The 19,039-nt window shown below is 37.4% G+C and overlaps 2 protein-coding genes across 3 annotated transcripts in view; both read left to right on the forward strand.

Moving 5' to 3' along the window:
• The window catches only part of FBXO11 (F-box protein 11), a 110,374-nt gene that overhangs the window by 39,153 nt on the left and 52,182 nt on the right, over positions 1 to 19,039 (forward strand). The gene's annotated exons all lie outside the window — the stretch shown is intronic.
• LOC138087764 (charged multivesicular body protein 3-like) lies at positions 10,487 to 11,234 on the forward strand. Of its 2 annotated transcripts, XM_068983108.1 has the most exons (2): positions 10,487 to 10,781; positions 10,902 to 11,234. In XM_068983108.1, exons 1-2 carry the CDS (start codon positions 10,506 to 10,508, stop codon positions 11,232 to 11,234), a joined length of 609 nt encoding a protein of 202 aa, XP_068839209.1. In that variant the 5' UTR covers positions 10,487 to 10,505. The 2 variants fall into 2 exon arrangements, with proteins under 2 accessions (XP_068839209.1, XP_068839205.1); XM_068983104.1 differs by having other exon boundaries at positions 10,487 to 11,234.

Raw genomic sequence — 19,039 nt, forward strand, 5'->3', positions numbered from 1 at the left:
TATTCATCAGGGTTCTGCAGAGAAACAAAACCAGTTAGGTGGAGGCACACACACATATATGGAGAGAGATTCCGAGCTTTTAGGGAATTGGCTTAGATGATTATGGAATCTGGGAAGTCAAAGTCTGCAGTGTCTGGCAGGGTGGAGATCAAAGAGAGCTGATGGTACAGTTCCAGTCTGAAGACCAGCAGCCAGATTCAAGAGAACAGATGGTGTAGATGAAGTCTGAAGACAGTATGCTGGAGTATTCTCTTTTGTTTGGTGAGGCTGTTCTTTTTGTTCTGAGCAAATCTTGCAATTGATTGGATGAGTCCCACCAACATTATAGAGGGCAGTCTGCTTAAACAAAGTTAGCTGATTAATATTAGTCTTGTCCAAGACAACACTTAGAATTAACCATTACAAGTCCCCCTCTTGTCAAACTGACACTTACAGACATCTCCTTAAACCATACTGAGTTTCCAAATAAAGACAATAACAAAGTCATACTACCACTTAATATGATACAACTATCCTACGTACAACCAAAAACACACTAATCCATTCTCCAGAGGAGGATGCTAACCCCGGATGCTTACTCTTCTCCTTGATGTTCCATAACTTAAATACTGTGATGTTATTTGTATGTATACTTAATATAGTGTAATGTAAAGTCAGTATTTTTCTGTTGAATGATGAAGAGATAAGAGAGGGAAGAAAAACAAAGATGTTTACTTTATACACACACAAGCATGTTCATATCAAAATAAATATTCATGGTCATGGTCCTCATTTCTGTAACTGGTCATATGATCATAGCTGGTATTCTTAACTACTTTTGTGCACTCCCCTTTCAGCTTTATCTTTGCCCTTCAGCAAAACTCAGCTGGTCGTCGTTCTATACCTTGTGTGGTGTGAAGGTTTAGCTTCATTCCTGAAGGGTCTAGGCAATTTGTAGTCCTGCCTGAATTGTGTTGTAGTAGATTTCTATTGATTTTAATGACAGGGCATAGTAATACTGAGAGATGCCCCTGGGGATCTGTTGTATTCCATATAGACTCTTCTTTACCTCCATCGTGGAGAAGCAGTCCAGTTTTTCCTTGATCCAATCATCCCAGCAACTCCCTTCTTGGTTTGTTGGTTCAGAAATGGGAAGAGAATGTCCAGAACGTCCAGGTGGCAGTTTTAACTTTCAGTTCAGTGGCTTCCCTGGTGGGTCAGAGGGTAAAGCGTCTCCTTGCAATGTGGGAGGCCTGAGTTTGATCCCCAGGTCAGGAAGATCCCCTAGAGAAGGAAATCGCAACCCACTTGAGTACTCTTGCCTGGAAAATTCCTCGGATGGAGGAGCCTGGTAGGCTGCAAGTCCATGGGATTGCAAAGAGTCACACACAATTGAGCAAATTCACTTCAGTGGAATCATTGTCATGTCTCCCAATGGAAGCATTCTTTCCTTTGGAACTGAGACCTCTAGGCCAGTAAGAGCATAAGGTCATGGGGACAGGAAGCAAAAATTTTCCCAGTGGGTCACTAGGAGTAATAGTGAGTGATGCTGCTTCCATTTCTACCCCTTGATTCCTGGATCTGTGAGTTCTGGTTGGATGCTTACTTACTATGCCTTCACAGCCTGCTTGGAACTGTCTCCTGTGTACAACTTCCATTTGATCATGGAGTGCTACCATGCACGCCCAACTTTATGGCTTGGTGGGTCAGATAATGCCCAGTTCATGGTGAGCAGTGGCTCAGGTCACATGGTAACCTAGTGGCCCATGGTTAAACATTTAACCTCTACTAAGGCCCAGTAGCAGGCCAGCAGATGTTTCTTCAAGGAGAATGGTTAGGTGCAGGGGATGGCGGGGCTTCACTCCATATGCCTAAGGGCCTCTGCTTCAGTTCTCCCATAGGGGCCAGCCAGAAGTTCCAAACAGCATCCATGTCTGCACTGGCATTTCAAGCACCATTGGATTTGCTGGGTCATATGACTCATGTCACTTCCCTGGTGGCTCAGAGGTTAAAGCATCTGCTCGCAGTGCGGGAGACCTGGGTTCCATCCCTGGGTCGGGAAGATCCCCTGGAGAAGGAAATGGCAACCCACACCAGTATTCTTGCCTGGAGAATCCCGTGGACGGAGGAGCTTGGTGGGCTACAGTCCACCGGGTCGCAAAGAGTCGAACACGATTGAGCGACTTCACTTATGACTCATGTCAGAGCAGCTTGGACAGCAGCTTGGTTCTGTTGCAGAGCCATCTCTTTTCTGGGTGCCACACAAAATTAGCAGGTTTGGGGTCACTCAGTAAATGAGCCAGATTAACACCTGAATGAATAATGAATTACCTCCACAATCCAGAGCTTATTGTATCTCTAGGCATTGGGCTCTTTGGGTTTTTGGTTTTTTTAATTGTGAGATGAGCCAGATGCAACAACTTACTTTGACTTCGGACATATCTCAAGATGGCCCACATCACTGAACCTATAGTTAAAATTCCTTGAATTTTTTTAAAACTTAATTTTATCTAGGTTGTGCAGCCTTTTCTCTTAATTGCAGCAAGTGAAAACTATTCTTTGGTTGTGGTGCCAGAGCTTTTCGTTGCAGTGGCTGCTCTTGTTGTGGAGCACAGACTCTAAGGCATTTGGGCTTAGTAGTTGTGGTTCCCAGGCTCTAGAGCGCAGGCTCAATAGTTGTAGCTCATGGGCTTAGTTGTTCCCTGGCATATGGGATTTTCCTGGACCAGGGATCAAACCTGTGTCTCCTGCATTGGCAGGCAGATTCTTTACCATTGAGCCACCAGGAAAGCCCCTTCCCTAAATTTTGGCTGGATTTAGTTCCCACTTCCTGGTACATAAATGTCTTACCAATAAGTCTATAGAGTAGCTGCTACTTCTTACTCACTAGGTGAGTATAATGTCCCCAGTGTGATATCTTGTGAAAGGGAAAAGTGGTCAGTATCCCTCATCACCTTTAGCAAGTGGTGTTGGGAAGGCTGAACAGCTACATATAAATCAGTGAAGTTAAAACACTCTTGCATCATACACAGAAATAAACTCATAATAGAGTAAAGACTTAAATATAAGACATGACGCTATAAAACTCCTAGAAGAGATCATAGGCAAAACATTGTTTCACGTCGTACCAATATTTTCTTAGGTCAGTCTCATAAGGCAATAGAAATAAAAGCAAAAATAAACAAATGAAAACTAATCAAACTTAGAAGCTTTTGTGCAGCAGAGGAAACCATCAACAAAATGAAAAGAAAACCTACAGATTGAGAAAAAATGTTTTCAAATGATACGACCAGTGAGGGCTTAATTTCCTAAATAAACAAACAGTCCACACAACTGAATAACAAAAAAAGAAACCCAATCAAAAAATGGACAGAAGACCTAAACAGGCATTTCTCCAAAGGAGATGTATAGATGGCTGACAGCACATGAAAAGATGCTCAGCATTGCTCTTTATTAGAGAACTGATGCAGATCAAAACAACAATAAGATACTCTTACACCAGGCAAAATGGCTGTCATTTAAGAAATCTACAAATAGCAAAAGCTGGACAGCATATGGAGAAAAGGGAACCCTCCTACACAGTTGGTGGGAATGTAAATTGGTGCAGCCACTTTGGAAAATATGGAGGTTCCTTAAAAAACTAAAAATAGAGCTGCTATATGATCCCACAGTCCTACCTGGGCCTATTTCTAGAGAACACTCTTAATTCAAAAAAATACATGTAATACAGTGTTCACAGCAGTACTGTTTACAGTCCGTCAAGACTTGGATATAACCTAAACCATCATCAACAGATGAATGGAGAAAGAAAATAGGGCATATACATAACGGAATACTACTCAGCCATTTAAAAAAAAATGAAATAATGTTATTTGGAGCAACAGTGATGGTTCTAGAGATTATACTAAGAGAAAGACAAACTACATGTTATCACTTACATGTGGAACCTATGACATAAATGAACTTATTTATAAAACCGATTCACAGACATAGAAAACAAATTTATGGTTTCCCAAAGGGGAAGGGAAATGGGGGAGTAAAAATTAGAAGTTTGAAATTAGCAGATACAATCTAAAATAAATAAAGTAGATAAAGTCCTAATGTATAACACAGGGAACTATATTCAGTATCTTGTAATAAACCATAATGGAGAAGAGTATAAGCTTCAGCAGTATGTGAACCAAAACCTTCCAGGGGTACAGCCTGGATTTAGAAAAGCCAGAGGAACCAGAGATCTTATTGTCAACATTTGTTGGATCCTAGAGAAAACAAGGAAATTCCAGAAAAACATTTACTTCTGCTTCATGACTTTGCTAAAATCTTTGTGTGGATCACAACAAACTGTGGAACATTCTTAAAGAGATGGAAATACCAGACCACTTTACCTGTCTCGTGAGAAACCTGTATGCAGGTCAAGAAGCAACAGCTAGAACCTTACACAGAACAACAAACTGGTTCAAAATTGGGAAAGTACAACAAGACTGTATATTGTCACCCATTTTGTTTAACTTCTATGCAGACAGAGTACATCATGCAAAATGCCATACTGGATTAACCACAAGCTGGAATCAAGATTCCTGGGAGAAATTATCAAGACCCTTGGATATATAGATGATACCACTCTAATGGCAGAAAGCAAAGAGGAACTAAAGAGCCTCTTGATGAAGGGCCAAGAGGAGAGTGAAAAACTGGTTTAAAACTCAGCATTCAAAAAACTAAGATCATGGCATCTGGTCCCATGACTTTGTGGCAAATAGATGGGGAAAAGGTGGAAACAGGGACAGATTTTATTTTCTTGGGTTCCAAAATCACTGCGGATAGTGACTGAGGCCACAAAATTAAAAGACTCTTGCTCCCTGGAAGAAAAGCTATGACAGACCTACACAGTGTGTTAAAAAGTGGATATAGCACTTCACCAGCAAAGGTCCATATAGTCAAAGCTATGGTTTTTCCAACAGTCAGGTACAGATGTGAGAGTTGAACCACACCAAAGGATTGGTGTTTTTAAATTGTGGTCCAAGAGAAGACTCAAGTCTTGAGGGTCCATAGAACTGCAGGGAGATCAAATCAGTCAGTCCTAAAGGAAATCAACCCTAAATATTCATTAGAAGGACTGATGCTGAAGTTTCAATACTTTGACCACCTGATGCAGAGAGCCAACTCATTGGAAAAGACCCCGATGCTGGAAAAGATTGAAGGCAAAAGGGGAAAAGGATGAAAAGGTTAGATAGCATCACTGACTCAATGGACATGAATTGGGTCAAATTCCAGGAGATAGTGAAGGACAGGGAACCCTAGTGTGCTGCAGTCCATGGGGGCACAGAGTTGGACACGACTTATCAACTGAACTACAACAGATAACATAACTGAGTAACTGCTGTACCCCAGAAACTAACTCAACACTGCAAATCAGCTGTGCTTCAACTAGGAGAGGTATTTTTGTTTTATAATAAATTTTTTCAAAGTTTTTAAATTAAAACAAGGAAAAATGACCACTCATCACACTGTGTATACAAACTGATCCTTGTTTGGCAATAGTCATATTAAACATTTTAGAATAGTTGCCTTTGTATAAGGAGAGGAATGAAAATGGAAAATGAGGGTAAAATGAATTCAAATGGAACTTAAAATATACATAAATAAGATTGTTAAACTCAAAGAAGTCTCCTAGAAACTAGAATGAGAAGATCAACAATATGGGTAAGAAAAGAAGAGAATTAACAGTCTGTGAGGCCCAACTCTCAAATACTAGGAGTTTCAGAAAAAATGAAACTTTTGAGAGAAAGTAATTCAAACATAATTTGAGAATATTTCTCAAAATATTTCTCAATATTGCATTTGTGACAGTGAGTGATAGAAGACCCACATTGTGGTATATCACAGTGAAATTACAGTACATCCAGAAATAAAGAGAAAAACCTAAAAGCTGTTAGAGAGGAGAGGGTAGTGTCACATACCAATGATCTTGAGTCAGAATATCACTGAGCTTCTTGAAAACAAACCTGAAAGACACGGAGCATCGTGTCTTCACATTTATGAGGAAGAATAGCTTCTAAGAACTCATTACTTAGGCATGTTCTCAAATATGGAGTGGAATAAATAATACACTTGAAATTTATGAAGAAAAATATAAAACTGGAAAATGGACAGGTCTACATTTATAGCAGTCCCTCACAAACTTAGTAAGGATATAGAAGATTAAACAATACAGTGATAAGTTTGATTTTAAAGGAACGTTGTGTGCATATATAAACATAGACACACAAGTAGAACATATAAATTATTTTTAAGCACGCAAATTTCAAGTTACAAAAGTAAAATTTGTTTGTCATAGTGGAAATTTTATCTGATTTCATGAAATTAGTGTTATTGGGCATATTCTTGGACCTCAGTTTCATTGAGAAATTAGCAATGAGTTAAATTATTTTTAAACACCTTCTGAACAATAACAATATGAGCTTTTAAAAATTACATTTGAAAAGTAAGTATCTGTAGCTTAAGAGACAAGAAAGTATCCCATATGAAATTACAAAATATTTAAAATTCTTTGACACAGAACACTACACACCAGAAATTAATGTTGCACCTCATGTGGTGAATGGACATTTGTTGGCCTAAAAATAGCTTATTTTTAAAAAATTATTTATTATATTTATTTTTGATTGTGCTGGGTTTTTGTTGCTGTACACGGGCTTTCTGTAGTTGTATTGAGTGGGGCTATTCTTCATTGCAGTACACAGGTTTCTCATTGCAGCGGCTTCTCTTGTAACGGAGCAGAGGCTATAGGTATGTGGGCTTCAGTGGTTGCAGTGCACAGGTTCAGTATTTATGGCACATGGACTTAGTTGCTCCATGGTATGTGGCATCTTCCTGCACCAGAGATCAAATCCATGTCCCCTGCACTGGCAGGCAGATTCTTATCCACTGTATCACCAGGAAAGTCCAGAAATACTAATTTTTAAAAGACTGCGTATAGAGTAGAAATTAATGAAAAGACAAATAGTGAAATCAATATATGGACCAATAGACAAATTTCTAACAAGAGGGATTAAGGGGGAAAAGATACAAATGAGCAGTATTTAAGACAAAAAGGAATATGATCACAGATACAGTAAAAAATTTTAAGGGTTCTTGGTCAGTAATATTAACTAAATGTTAAACTAAGATCATGGCATCTGGTCCCATTACTTCATGGCAAATAGAAGGGGGAAAGGTGGAAGTAGTGACAGATTTCCTCTTCTTGGGCTCTAAAATCACTGAGGATGGTGACTGTTGCCATGAAATCAGAAGACGATTGCTTCTTGGCAGGAAAGCTATGACAAACCTAGGCAGGGTGTTGAAAAGCAGTGACATTACTCTGCCGACAAAGGTCTGTATAGTCAAGGCTATGGTCTTCGCAGTGGTCACGTATGATTGTGAGAGCTGGACCTTAAACAAGGCAGAGCTCCAAAAAACTGATGCCTTCGAACTCTGGTGCTGGAGAAGACTCCTGAGAGTCCCTTGGACAGCAAGGAGAACAAACTAGTCAATCTTCCCTGAATACTCATTGGAAGGACTGATGCTAAAGCTGAAGCTCCAGTTTTTTGGTCACCTGATGCAAACAGTCGACTCATTGGAAAAGTCCCTGATGCTGGGAAGGATTGAGGGTGTCAGAGGATGAGATGACTGGATGGCATCACCAGTGCAGTGGCCATGAACGTGAACAAACTTCAGGAGATGGTGAGGGACAAGGAGGCCTGGCATCTTGCAGTCCTTGGGGTTGCAAAGAGTTGGACACGATTGGGTGACTGAACAACAGTCAGTTATAAGGTAATATCTCTGTATGGTGACAGATAGTAATTAGACTTACCATCATAATTATTTCATTATGTACCGAAATAGAAAGTTGTGCACCAGAAATGTAGTGTTGTTGGTCAGTTATCCTTAAAACAAGCAAACTAACTAAAAAAGAGATCAGTTTTATGATTATGAGAGGCAGGGTTTGGAGGAATGGGGAGTTGGATGAAGATGATCAGAAGATACAAACTTCCAGTTATAAGGCAAGTTAAATATTAGGGATGTAATGTACAACATGATTAATTTGATGAACACTGCTATATGTTATATATGAAAATTGTTAAGAGAGTAAATCTAAGAGTTCTCTACACAAGGAAAAACTATTTTTTTCTTGTATTTTGTACCTACATGAGGTGATAGATGTTCAGTAAACTTATTAATATGATCATTGCATGATGTATTGATGTGTAAGTCTTATCATTATACTGTACATCTTAAACCTATATAGTGCTGTATATCAATTATATCTCAGTAACACTGGAAGAAATCATAATTTCATGAATCTTTTGTCAGTAAATTTGAATCTTAGATGCCTTTTTTTTTGAGAAAAATGTAATTTGACAAAATTTCCTTAGAAATAAAGAACACTAATAAATTAATCAATAATGCTAAATAGAAAACAGAAACAAATTCCCATGTACCAACTCCCCCACCAAAAAGTACACCAAACTCCCAAATTTTATAGTTATAGAGAAGAGTTGTCCATTTTACAAAAATAATTTTTCAACAAATTTCTAGAACATCTATCTACTATATATATTAATAATACAAAAGTATTTGATACCAAAAGCAAATTATGACAGTATAAGGAAAAATATAATTTAATCTTATTAACAGGGATGCAAAAATCTTAAAATATCAGCAAGTTAAACTCAATTTACATTAATAAGAATACATCACAAGTGAGGCTAATCCCAGAAATGCAAAGTTGGTTTATTTATAGAAAACCTCTCAATGTAACCTGTCACTTCTAACAAAGGAGAAAAAAAAAATTTATTCATTGAGCAGATATTGAGCATCTACCAGAAATTAGGCATTATTAATTGTGTAGTAATGTACAAACCAAGTCTTGTTTTTGTGGAACTTACAGTCTAGTATTAAGACAAATGATATGATAAATGCTATGAAGAAACAAAATACCAGATAAAGGGGGTAGAAAGTGATAATTTTTGCTAATATTCATTTACACATTAAATACAAGCCCTCAATCTCTCCATCTCTGTTCTGCTTTAATCTCTTTGATATTTACATTTTCCTAAGCACAGTTTGAAATTACAAGATGCTTACTCCTTAGACCAACCCAGATAACATATTGAAAAGCAGAGACAAAGGTCCGTCTAGTCAAGGCTATGGTTTTTCCAGTGGTCATGTATGGATGTGAGAGTTGGACTGTGAAGAAAGCTGACTGCCAAAGAATTGATGCTTTTGAACTGTGGTGCTGGAGAAGACTCTTGAGAGTCCCTTGGACTGCAAGGAGATCCAACCAGTCCATTCTGAAGGAGATCAACCCTGGGATTTCTTTGGAAGGAATGATGCTAAAGCTGAAACTCCAGTACTTTGGCCACCTCATGTGAAGAGTTGATTCATTGGAAAAGACTCTGATGCTGGGAGGGATTAGGGGCAGGAGGAGAAGGGGACAACAGAGGATGAGATGGCTGGATGGCATCACTGACTGGATGGCCATGAGTCTGAGTGAACTCCGGGAGTTGGTGATGGACAGGGAGGCCTGAAGTGCTGTGATTCATGGGGTGGCAAAGAGTAGGACACGACTGAGCAACTGAACTGAACTGAACTGAAGCACAGTTTGAAGATTTCTACTGTAAAAAATAATCAAACAATTAAATAAATACTCCTGTACAGAAGATATGGTGATAGCTGCCGTGATATTTTGGCCATCAAAGTCTGTCTTATAATGATTCTATCTTTATCAATTGAAGCTTCAGAGTTTGAAATTACTGTCTAAGAAATGATAATAAATGTATGGAAAACTTGACATTCAAAAAGACTGCCCATATATGTAATTTCTTTTTTACATAGAACAATTTAATTTTTATTTCTCACGGGAAGAATTAAAGGGAAAAAAGATCAGCTGTTTTCCTAACTTATTAATTATTGTAGCATGGTGTTTTTTAGCATAGTTTTAAAGTCATGATAGGTATGCATCTGGGATTTAAGTTTAATTTGAACATAGTGATAAATGAAGCATAAGTTATTTAAATTAATTTCACAGAAAGACCTATTTTAATCCCAGATAAGCAATCTCACAACATGTCATTAATAGGTGAATAACTGTAACTTTACTAAAAATTTGTATATACTCTCAAAACAGCCTAAGGCTTATTTAGGGTTCCATAGTATAGCACTGTATTTGAAGGATAACAGTTACTTCAGAAAAATCTGACCTATATAGTTGGATTTTGGAAGGTCTTCTTGGATATATCTTTTGATTCCCTTTGTTTAATCCCTACAAAAGAACTAAACTTCTGCTTTGACTTCATTAAAATACTGCTTAACTAGAAGCTTAGGCTGAAAATGCTTTCTAAGGTAATTTTTATGTTTGTGTATTTTGAATACCTTAAAAAGCAGACTTCGAGGCATAAGATATAATACATTTTAGGGCTTCCCTGGTGGCTCTGATGGTAAAGAATCCGCCTGCAGGTCTCTCAGCGGCTCCGCCCAGGCGGCTGCCCATGACCTGCCAAGGCGCGGGGAATGGAAAGCCGGGAGGGGCGAGACGAGTTCAGTTCGCCATGGGGCTGTTTGGAAAAACCCAGGAGAAGCCCCCCAAAGAGCTGGTCAATGAATGGTCATTGAAGATAAGAAAGGAAATGAGAGTTGTTGACAGGCAAATAAGAGATATCCAAAGAGAAGAAGAAAAAGTGAAACGATCTGTGAAAGATGCTGCCAAGAAGGGTCAGAAGGATGTCTGTGTGGTTCTGGCTAAGGAGATGATCAGGTCAAGGAAGGCCGTGAGCAAGCTCTACGCATCCAAGGCGCACATGAACTCCGTGCTCATGGGGATGAAGAACCAGCTGGTGGTTTTGCGAGTGGCTGGTTCCCTGCAGAAGAGCACAGAAGTGATGAAGGCCATGCAGAGTCTTGTAAAGATCCCGGAAATCCAGGCCACCATGCGGGAGCTGTCCAAAGAGATGATGAAGGCTGGGATCATAGAAGAGCTATTAGAGGACACTTTTGAAAGCATGGATGATCAAGAAGAAATGGAAGAAGCAGCAGAGATGGAAATTGACAGAATTCTGTTTGAAATCACCGCAGGGGCCTTAGGCAAAGCACCTAGTAAGGTGACAGACGCCCTCCCAGAGCCTGAACCTTCAGGAGCGATGGCTGCATCAGAAGATGAGGAGGAGGAGGAGGAGGCCCTGGAGGCCATGCAGTCCCGTCTGGCCACACTCCGCAGCTAGGGCGCCCTAGCCGGCCGCAGGCTTTCCTCCTGGGCCCATCACAGGGCGCACACTCCTTGAAGCCTCTGCCATTTCTGTGTCTTTTGCACTACACCTCTGGGTGAGACACTGCATTCTGGAGAAGGTTCTTTGCTATTCTCTCTTCTCTTTCTGCAGAGGCTTGGGATTCAGTGAGATTGTTCTTGAGAGGTGGTGTAATAAATGCATCATTTTCAGGAGTGTAAATAGAAGTTATCTTTTTAGGGGATGAGGGCAAAGAAGTCTTGTCTTCTCACAGTGTACTTCAGAGAGTAGAGATGACTGCCTGAATGTTGAGGACTCTGTACTTTCTTTTTCTGGCCTGTAAAACACTATATAAATGGATTTTAATAAATTTCTGCTTTAAAAAAAAAAAGAATCCGCCTGCAATGCAGGAGACCTGGGTTCAATCCCTGGGTTGGGAAGATCCCCTGGAGGAAGGCATAGCAGTCCACTCCAGTATTCTTGCCTGGAGAATTCCATGGACAGAGGAGCCTGGCAGGCTACAGTCCATGGGGTCACAAAGAGTCGGACATGACTGAGCGACTAAGCACAGCACAGGGTATTTTAGGTCTGTTCTGTTAGCTTGCCAGTTTACCTCAAGATTCCTCGCTCCCATAAAATGAGGGGGTTTTGTTTGTTTTTAAGATGCTTAAAACAACCAGGGTCAAGAATTGGACAGCTTCCAAAAAGATGTGTGCACAGAAATCTTTCACTTTCGTCTCACCCAAAGGTTTCAGATTTGCAGCCAGCAAACTGATTTGGTGAATAGAATGCCTTATTCTATACAGTGTTCCTAAAAAATAAATTCAGTTGGTTTCCAACATTTTAAATGTGAGATTCCACATAAACTTGATTTTCAGGTTCCTTTAACTGTTCAGATCATCTGATATCACTGACTTGAATTTCAATATGGCAGCCATTGGCCAAGGTTTTAACACTGGGTAAGAATTGCATGAGCCATAAACTCTCCAGTTCTCTTAATCGCCCACCATTTCTTAATGTTTCACTTTACTTGCAACCTTTATAGGCATTTAAATATATGATCCTTGGTAAATAACTTACTGACTTATACAAAGAGTCTTTAAAAACTTTTGTTTTTTCTAATTGTGGCATGAGAAACTAATACTAATTGGGATAAATTAAATGGCTTTTCTAAAAGCCTTGAATTTGGGTCAACATTGCCATCTCTCTTTCCCAGAACTGTACCATCTTGAGGAGAATATGCAGGTACAGAGGTATAGATATGTATTAATGTATTCTTTCTTTACTGACCTACTCAAAGCATTTGATGTTGATTCCCCTGGAGTCTGGTAGTTTCTACAGGAAGAATGTTGGTGAATTCAGTGATGTTTGATAAAGTCCTAATTTTATTGAGTTGATTATATGACTATTAAAATCAATAATTTTTCAAGTTTGTATCACTAGAAAGTCTTTAATGTTTTTCTGTGTCATCAGGCAGGTACTTGGGGTAATCATTTATACTGCTTACTAAATATTTTTGGCTCTGCACCATTTGGCACTTTCTGACCCCTCTATCATTGGGCCATGTGAACAGTTCTGGCCAAAGAGTTGTGAATGGAAATGAGTGTGTCACTTCCAAGCCGATCATTTAATTGCCAGTATGAGGTCTTTCAGAGCTCTTTTCCTTGTACTGCTGCCTCTAGTATTGTTTCAGGGAATGGCTGTTCCATAAGTCTGTTCCAGAGGAGAACAGTTATATAGAGCAGAGGTCTTCAGCAACCAGATAGACGGGTAAAATGAGTGAGAAATAAATCTTTGTTGTTTTAAGCTAAAGATTTTTTGGACTTCATTACTGCAGCTTTTGAACAAGCCTATCTGACTGATACTACACTGTACCAATAAACTGAACAAAGAATGATGTAATTAACAATCAGAGCAATTAATTAAAGGCAGCTGTGTTAAAATATGTAAGCTGCAAACTGTTAGAAGATTGTTTTCAGTATTTTGGGTAATTTTTGTTTGTAAGTTGTGTCATCAGAGGACATAATTCTTAGAAATTGTAGCTTAGAGTTCACATGAAAGATACGTCAGGGACCATGGAACATTTTGCAGAGTCAGCACAGTTTTAAGTATATAAAAATAATCAGAAGATGATCAAGATTATCATAGAGAATCCTGCGTACCATCAGTATGGTGTGTGTGTGTGTGTTTTCTCAAGAGTAGGATGGAGCTGAAAGGTTTTAAACAGCCTTGCTAGATAGACTACAGATATTTGTGATGTAATGTAATTTTGTGATATGGTTTTAGAGCTAGAAAAACCCTTAAATGTCATGTAACACAGCATCCTTATTTTGTAGATGTTGTATGTTATAAAAGATGAAATAAAGAATGTGCTTGATTAACTTTGTACATTATTTTTATATTTTAAAATACCATTTTGATTTCCTTTTCCCATCTTATATTTTTCTTAGCACTCTTTGCCAACATTTGTTTTCCTCTTGCTTCCTCATTTTCCCCTTATTCATTATATTTAATCCTCACAATAATTGTAAGAAGTAGGTATTTTTCTGCTACTTTACAGTTGTGGAGACAGACTTGGTGAGGTCAAGTCATCTGCCCAAAATCATGTTGCACAGCCTGGAATTTGAACGTATGTCTTAAATGTATTTAAGATTCTTGTTCGAATGTATAGAATGTTTTTACTTTGTGTGATTATTAATTAAAATAATTCCTGTCTGAGTGACAGGAAGCCCAAAGTAATAGTTGTTTAAAAAGGTAGAAGTTTATTCTTTTCTGATGTGGTGACTGTCTAGAGGTAAGCCTCTAAGGTCGGTGTGAAGGCTCCACCATAACATATTAGGGACCCAGGCTCCTATTTTATTACTCCACTATCTGTAAACGTGACTTTATGGTTCAGAATATCTGCTCATGTTCCAACATTCTACCTAGTAGGCTTCCACTGCTAGTGACTCAAAATACTTAATTGATAACACATGTCATTCCCCTAGTGAAGATGAGTGTTTCACCTAACCTCTTATAAGAACTTTGCTCATCTTGACAAAAGACCCTATTGCTTATATATAACATAAATGACTTATTAATTCTGGGTACTTATTTAAATATTTATGCAGTCACTGTCTTTAATTATGAATTTTTCGAAGGTAGTTTCTCTCACTGTCTTTATGTTGTTTCTCATGAAGTAGTATCAGTACTTAAGAATTTTTTTATTTAGTGAATAGGAACATTTATTTAAGATGGATTCTGTTTAGCCGTCTTAGTTGTGGTAGTGGTCTTATAAACTGAAGATCAGCACAGTCACATGCCTTTGTAAGCATGACCAAATTATCAACTTTTCATTCTTAAATGAAAAAGTCCAACAAATATGTTTATGTAAATTGGTTCTCATTTGTTCAGAGCACCTTGTAAAATCACAACGAGTCCAGCTTTAGGCTTATCTCTATGATCTAGTAGAAAATGCCATATTTCTTCAAAGTCAGCCAGTACCTTCGAGTATTTTTGTACCACAACCTCCAAATAATAGGTATACAGAAAATTGTGTAAAAGTTTTGAAATAAAACTTAGCTTTTACTTAAGTACTTCATAATTCAGTAGCTGTTTATAGATCCTTAGTTTGAACAGTTTATTAAACGAATACCCATATGATTTGATTAAGGTTTCACTTAAGTTTTCTGTAGCTGTATTATTTCAGAGCCATGTAAATGAGCTATCTAAGAACATTTGTGGAAATTAGATTTTTCATTTAATTCGGTTCTGTATTAGTCTTAACAGCAGAACATTGTCTGTAAAATCAGCTATGTAGTGATTAGTTTTGACACAAATGTGTAAATAAAAGTATTTAATAATTGACTCATTAGCTTTCGTATGGTATCAGCAGATTTACAGCATTTTAAAGTTGAGACAGTTTCTTACTGGGCTAATTTAACAACAGTTATTGATTTTATTTTCTTATTGAAATATGTTTGAAGGCGAAGGGAATAACAAAGCTAATGTAAGTCTCAAACTAATTATATTTGTTATAGTTATTAAATAACATCAGTATGCTTGGTGCTATGATAATCACTGTTAAAGGAGGATCCAAAGAATTGTACGTATATGCATTTTTTGAAATTTGTACATACATTTTTATGAGCAGATTGCGCCATAGATTGGGTTTTGATTCTTATTTTTCCCTGTTTTTCCCAGTTCTAAAGATCAGTCTGGTTTGTTAAATTCCTTTTGAATTTCAAATTACTACTTTTCAAGTCCAATGGCTTTCACCCCTGGTTGTTTATCATGAACAATGAATATCTTCAAAGTTCAAGATGCTTTTAAATGTGAAAAACTTAAATCTGACTGAAACTGGCTTAAACAATAAGAAAACTTATATTAAATGACAAGATGTTTTGTCTTGTCATGTCTAGTTCCCCTCAAGGACATAGAATGGCTGCCTATGATAACAGTGTAACATTTATCCTTGTTAGTATCTATTAGGAGAAAAGGGAAATGGACCTCTTTTACCCAGAAGTCAAAAAAGCAAGCTGCTGCTTCTCTCTCATATTAGCTCAGGCCTCCTCACCCTTGATGAGTATGAAATTACTATAAATAACCATATTCATATGTGGTAGAAAGGATATTACAAAGTGAATTACAGTGTCCACTTCATAAGAAGTAAAGTGTGGATATGTTTTTTTGCAAGGTCTGCAGATGATTTAGTTCACGACTAAGTCTGAACATTGCTATGCTTCCCAGTTCAAAAAATAATAGAGAAGGAAAAAAAGATACTAATTCGATTTCTCCATTTTCTAGTGGAACAAAGGACAGTTTGATTTAACTTACCTTCTTGATTTCTGCTGAAGAGGCTAATGTTCTAGTTAGTCTTGGTTAAGACTCTAGGGTAAAATAATTGTTAAGGATAAGAATTGAAAACCATATTCATATTTGTCATTTAAATCTATCAATCATGTAAAATAGACCCAATTTTTAATACAGTGGCTGTTGCCAGAGATATTTTGGTTGTGCGCTATCTGGCAAAGGAGTTAACCAATCAGAACACAGTGATAAAAAGAAGTGTTTTAGCTATTTGGAAAAAAGATGTCCAGCAATCTCATTTATCTTAAACAGCACCAAGGAACAGAAGCGATAATGACTTAGGAGCAGCATGACATGGTTATAAAGCCCATGTACTTTATTCTTGGAAAAGTCTTCTCAGTTCCTATAATAGTGACTGTTTACCCTCACTTTTGGGGTCACAGTGGCTCAGCAGGTAAAGAATGTGCCTGCAGTGCGGAAGACACACAGGTTCAGTCTCTGGGTTGGGAAGATCCCCTGGAGAAGGAAATGACAACCCACTCCAGTATTCTTGCCTGGAGAATTCCAGGGACAGAGGAGCCTGGAGGCCACAGTCCATGGGGTCACAAAAGAGTCTCACACGAGCAAACGACTGAGTGGCTAAGCCCATGCCCTTACGTTTAAAACAATATGTTTAGCAAGCTATTTCTTTGTTTTATCAGAGAAAAGAGGAATCTGTAGTCTCAGAAACAGCCAAAAGAAATGACATCTAACAACCTTACAGCAAGAAAAGAAAAAAAAAGTTGATAAACTGCAGGAGTAACACAAGAAACCCAGTAGTTTAGGATAATATAAAAATAGGGTTGTGGTAGTCATTTGGTAATACATAGAAATACTGAATCATGAGTTGTACACCAGGAACTAACATATTGTGTGTGTGTGTACACATGTGCTCAGTAACATAGTTTTATAGGTCAATTATACGTTAAAAAACACTCACAGAAAAAGATACCAGATTTGTGATTATCAGAAGCAAAGATTAAGATTAAGAATAGGGGGATAGGATGAAGGTGGTCAAAAGGTATAAACTTCCACTTTTAGGATAAATAAGTACTAGAGATTTAATGTATAACATGATTTATTTGTTAATACTTATGTACATTATTTATGAAAGTTATTAAGAGTAAATCCTGAGCACTCTGATGACCAGGAAAAAATTTTTTTTTCTTTTATTTTGCATCTATGAGATGTTGGATGTTTACTAAACTTTACTAGGGTAGCCATTTCATGATGTATATAAGTCAAATCATTATGCTCTACACCTTAAATGTATACAGTGCTGTATATTAATTATAACCCAATAAAACTAGAAGAAAAAAATTGCTTTGTACTGATAAGTGAGTGACCAGGGTCTTGCTGTATTACAAATCAATGGACTTACTTCATGATCCTAATGATTATCTTATAAAAACCAAGAAAGTGTTACATTAAGATATTCTTTTAAAAGCAAAATAAGGTAATATACTTTAGAAATATTTTCAATCAGAATGATTAAAATTTTTTTTTAAATTTTGGTGTTTGAAGGATTTGTAAAATCTTCAGATATCCTGAAAAAGTAGCTGCAGATAAGAAAGACACAGGAAAGCTTTAGCTGTTTGTATGCAAGGGTAAAGTCTCATCCATTTATGAATTTGTGATAATGTACCATTTTTCTCTGTTTAAATCATCCAGCAGATATTAAAGTCTGCCACAGTTTTCCTCCCTCTCTCCTCACCCTAATCAGTGCAAACTAGTTTAGTTTAATCTTAAATGTAATTCATGCATCATAAAAGTGAAGCATTGATATTGACACAGTTGTTTCGCAAATCCTCCGCTTATTTTGTATTTTTGCATTTTAATATTTTGAACTCCAGGTAATCTTGAGATCAGTGAGTGTATTTAATTGTGGTAGTGTTCCATTTTAAACATCTTAGAAAAGAGATCCATTTCTGTGACGGGTAGCTTTAAATTACCCATATTGCTGGTGAGTTGTTACTACAATTAAGAGTTTATTGTGAAAATGTTACTATGAATCCTTTCAGTTTTGTAGGTATCAGTACTTTTTCTGGACTAGAAACTCATTTGTAAGAAGTATAATTAAATTTTTCATAAAGGTGAAAGTATTTACAATTGATTCAGGTTTTTGTGTTTGATCCAACCTTGTGTTTTTCTCTAGAACATCGTTACTAATAATCAGTATGTGAGTATACCACATGAAAACTTGGATAATATATAAATTTTTTTTAACTCTTCAGTTCTAGTATGAAGAGTGTTTCATTTCAGTTGTTTATGTGACTGACTGAAGGAAATTGTGGAAAAAATAATATTTTGGCGCCATCTGCTGTTCTTTAGTGTGATATTTCATAAGTATGATATTTCATCTATTGATACTTCAGTAAAACTTGTAATTTGAATTTGTTTTTTCTTTCATCCAAATACAGCACAAAAATAAAGGAAGGTTTTTTGTTTTTTTTTTTAATCTACTGGAGCTGCCTTACAATTAGTATATTTCCAGCTGCCAAAGTTATCTTGTAATTTTGGTGGTAAGAAGTAGACTTGTCTTAAACACATTCCCATACTCTGAATTCTGCCACTTGCATTTTCATTCAGTGCCTCTGACTTCCTGAAGATTTCCTTCTGTCAGTTCTGTGTCTTCCCATGAAAGCTCCTGAGTAATACAGTTTCACTAGACTATTTACTTCAGCTTAGTTTGTGTTTTTAGTATCCCTTTTCCTTTCTGAATACCGTGTTTTTTGTTTCATTGCTTGCCCATATCTTATTCTCAAGCCTAACCTCTGTTTACGCTATTAAATCTTCCCCTATGATTCTGAACTACATTTATTTCTATTTTTATTGCTTTTCCTTTAGGTAAATTATTTGCCTGCAGAGATAACATCTTATTCTCCCCCCACCGCCCCCCCACCCCTCACTTTGCTGTGCTGTGCAGCTTGCAGGATCTTAGTTCCCCAACCAGGGATTAAACCCTGCACCCTGTA

The sequence above is a fragment of the Capricornis sumatraensis genome, chromosome 1 (genome assembly GCF_032405125.1).
Source record: "Capricornis sumatraensis isolate serow.1 chromosome 1, serow.2, whole genome shotgun sequence".
Taxonomy (NCBI): domain Eukaryota; kingdom Metazoa; phylum Chordata; class Mammalia; order Artiodactyla; family Bovidae; genus Capricornis; species Capricornis sumatraensis.

Excerpts from the sequence above, each read along its gene's own strand:
- LOC138087764 (XM_068983104.1), top strand. The coding sequence starts at position 10,506 with ATGACCTGCCAAGGCGCGGGGAATGGAAAGCCGGGAGGGGCGAGACGA.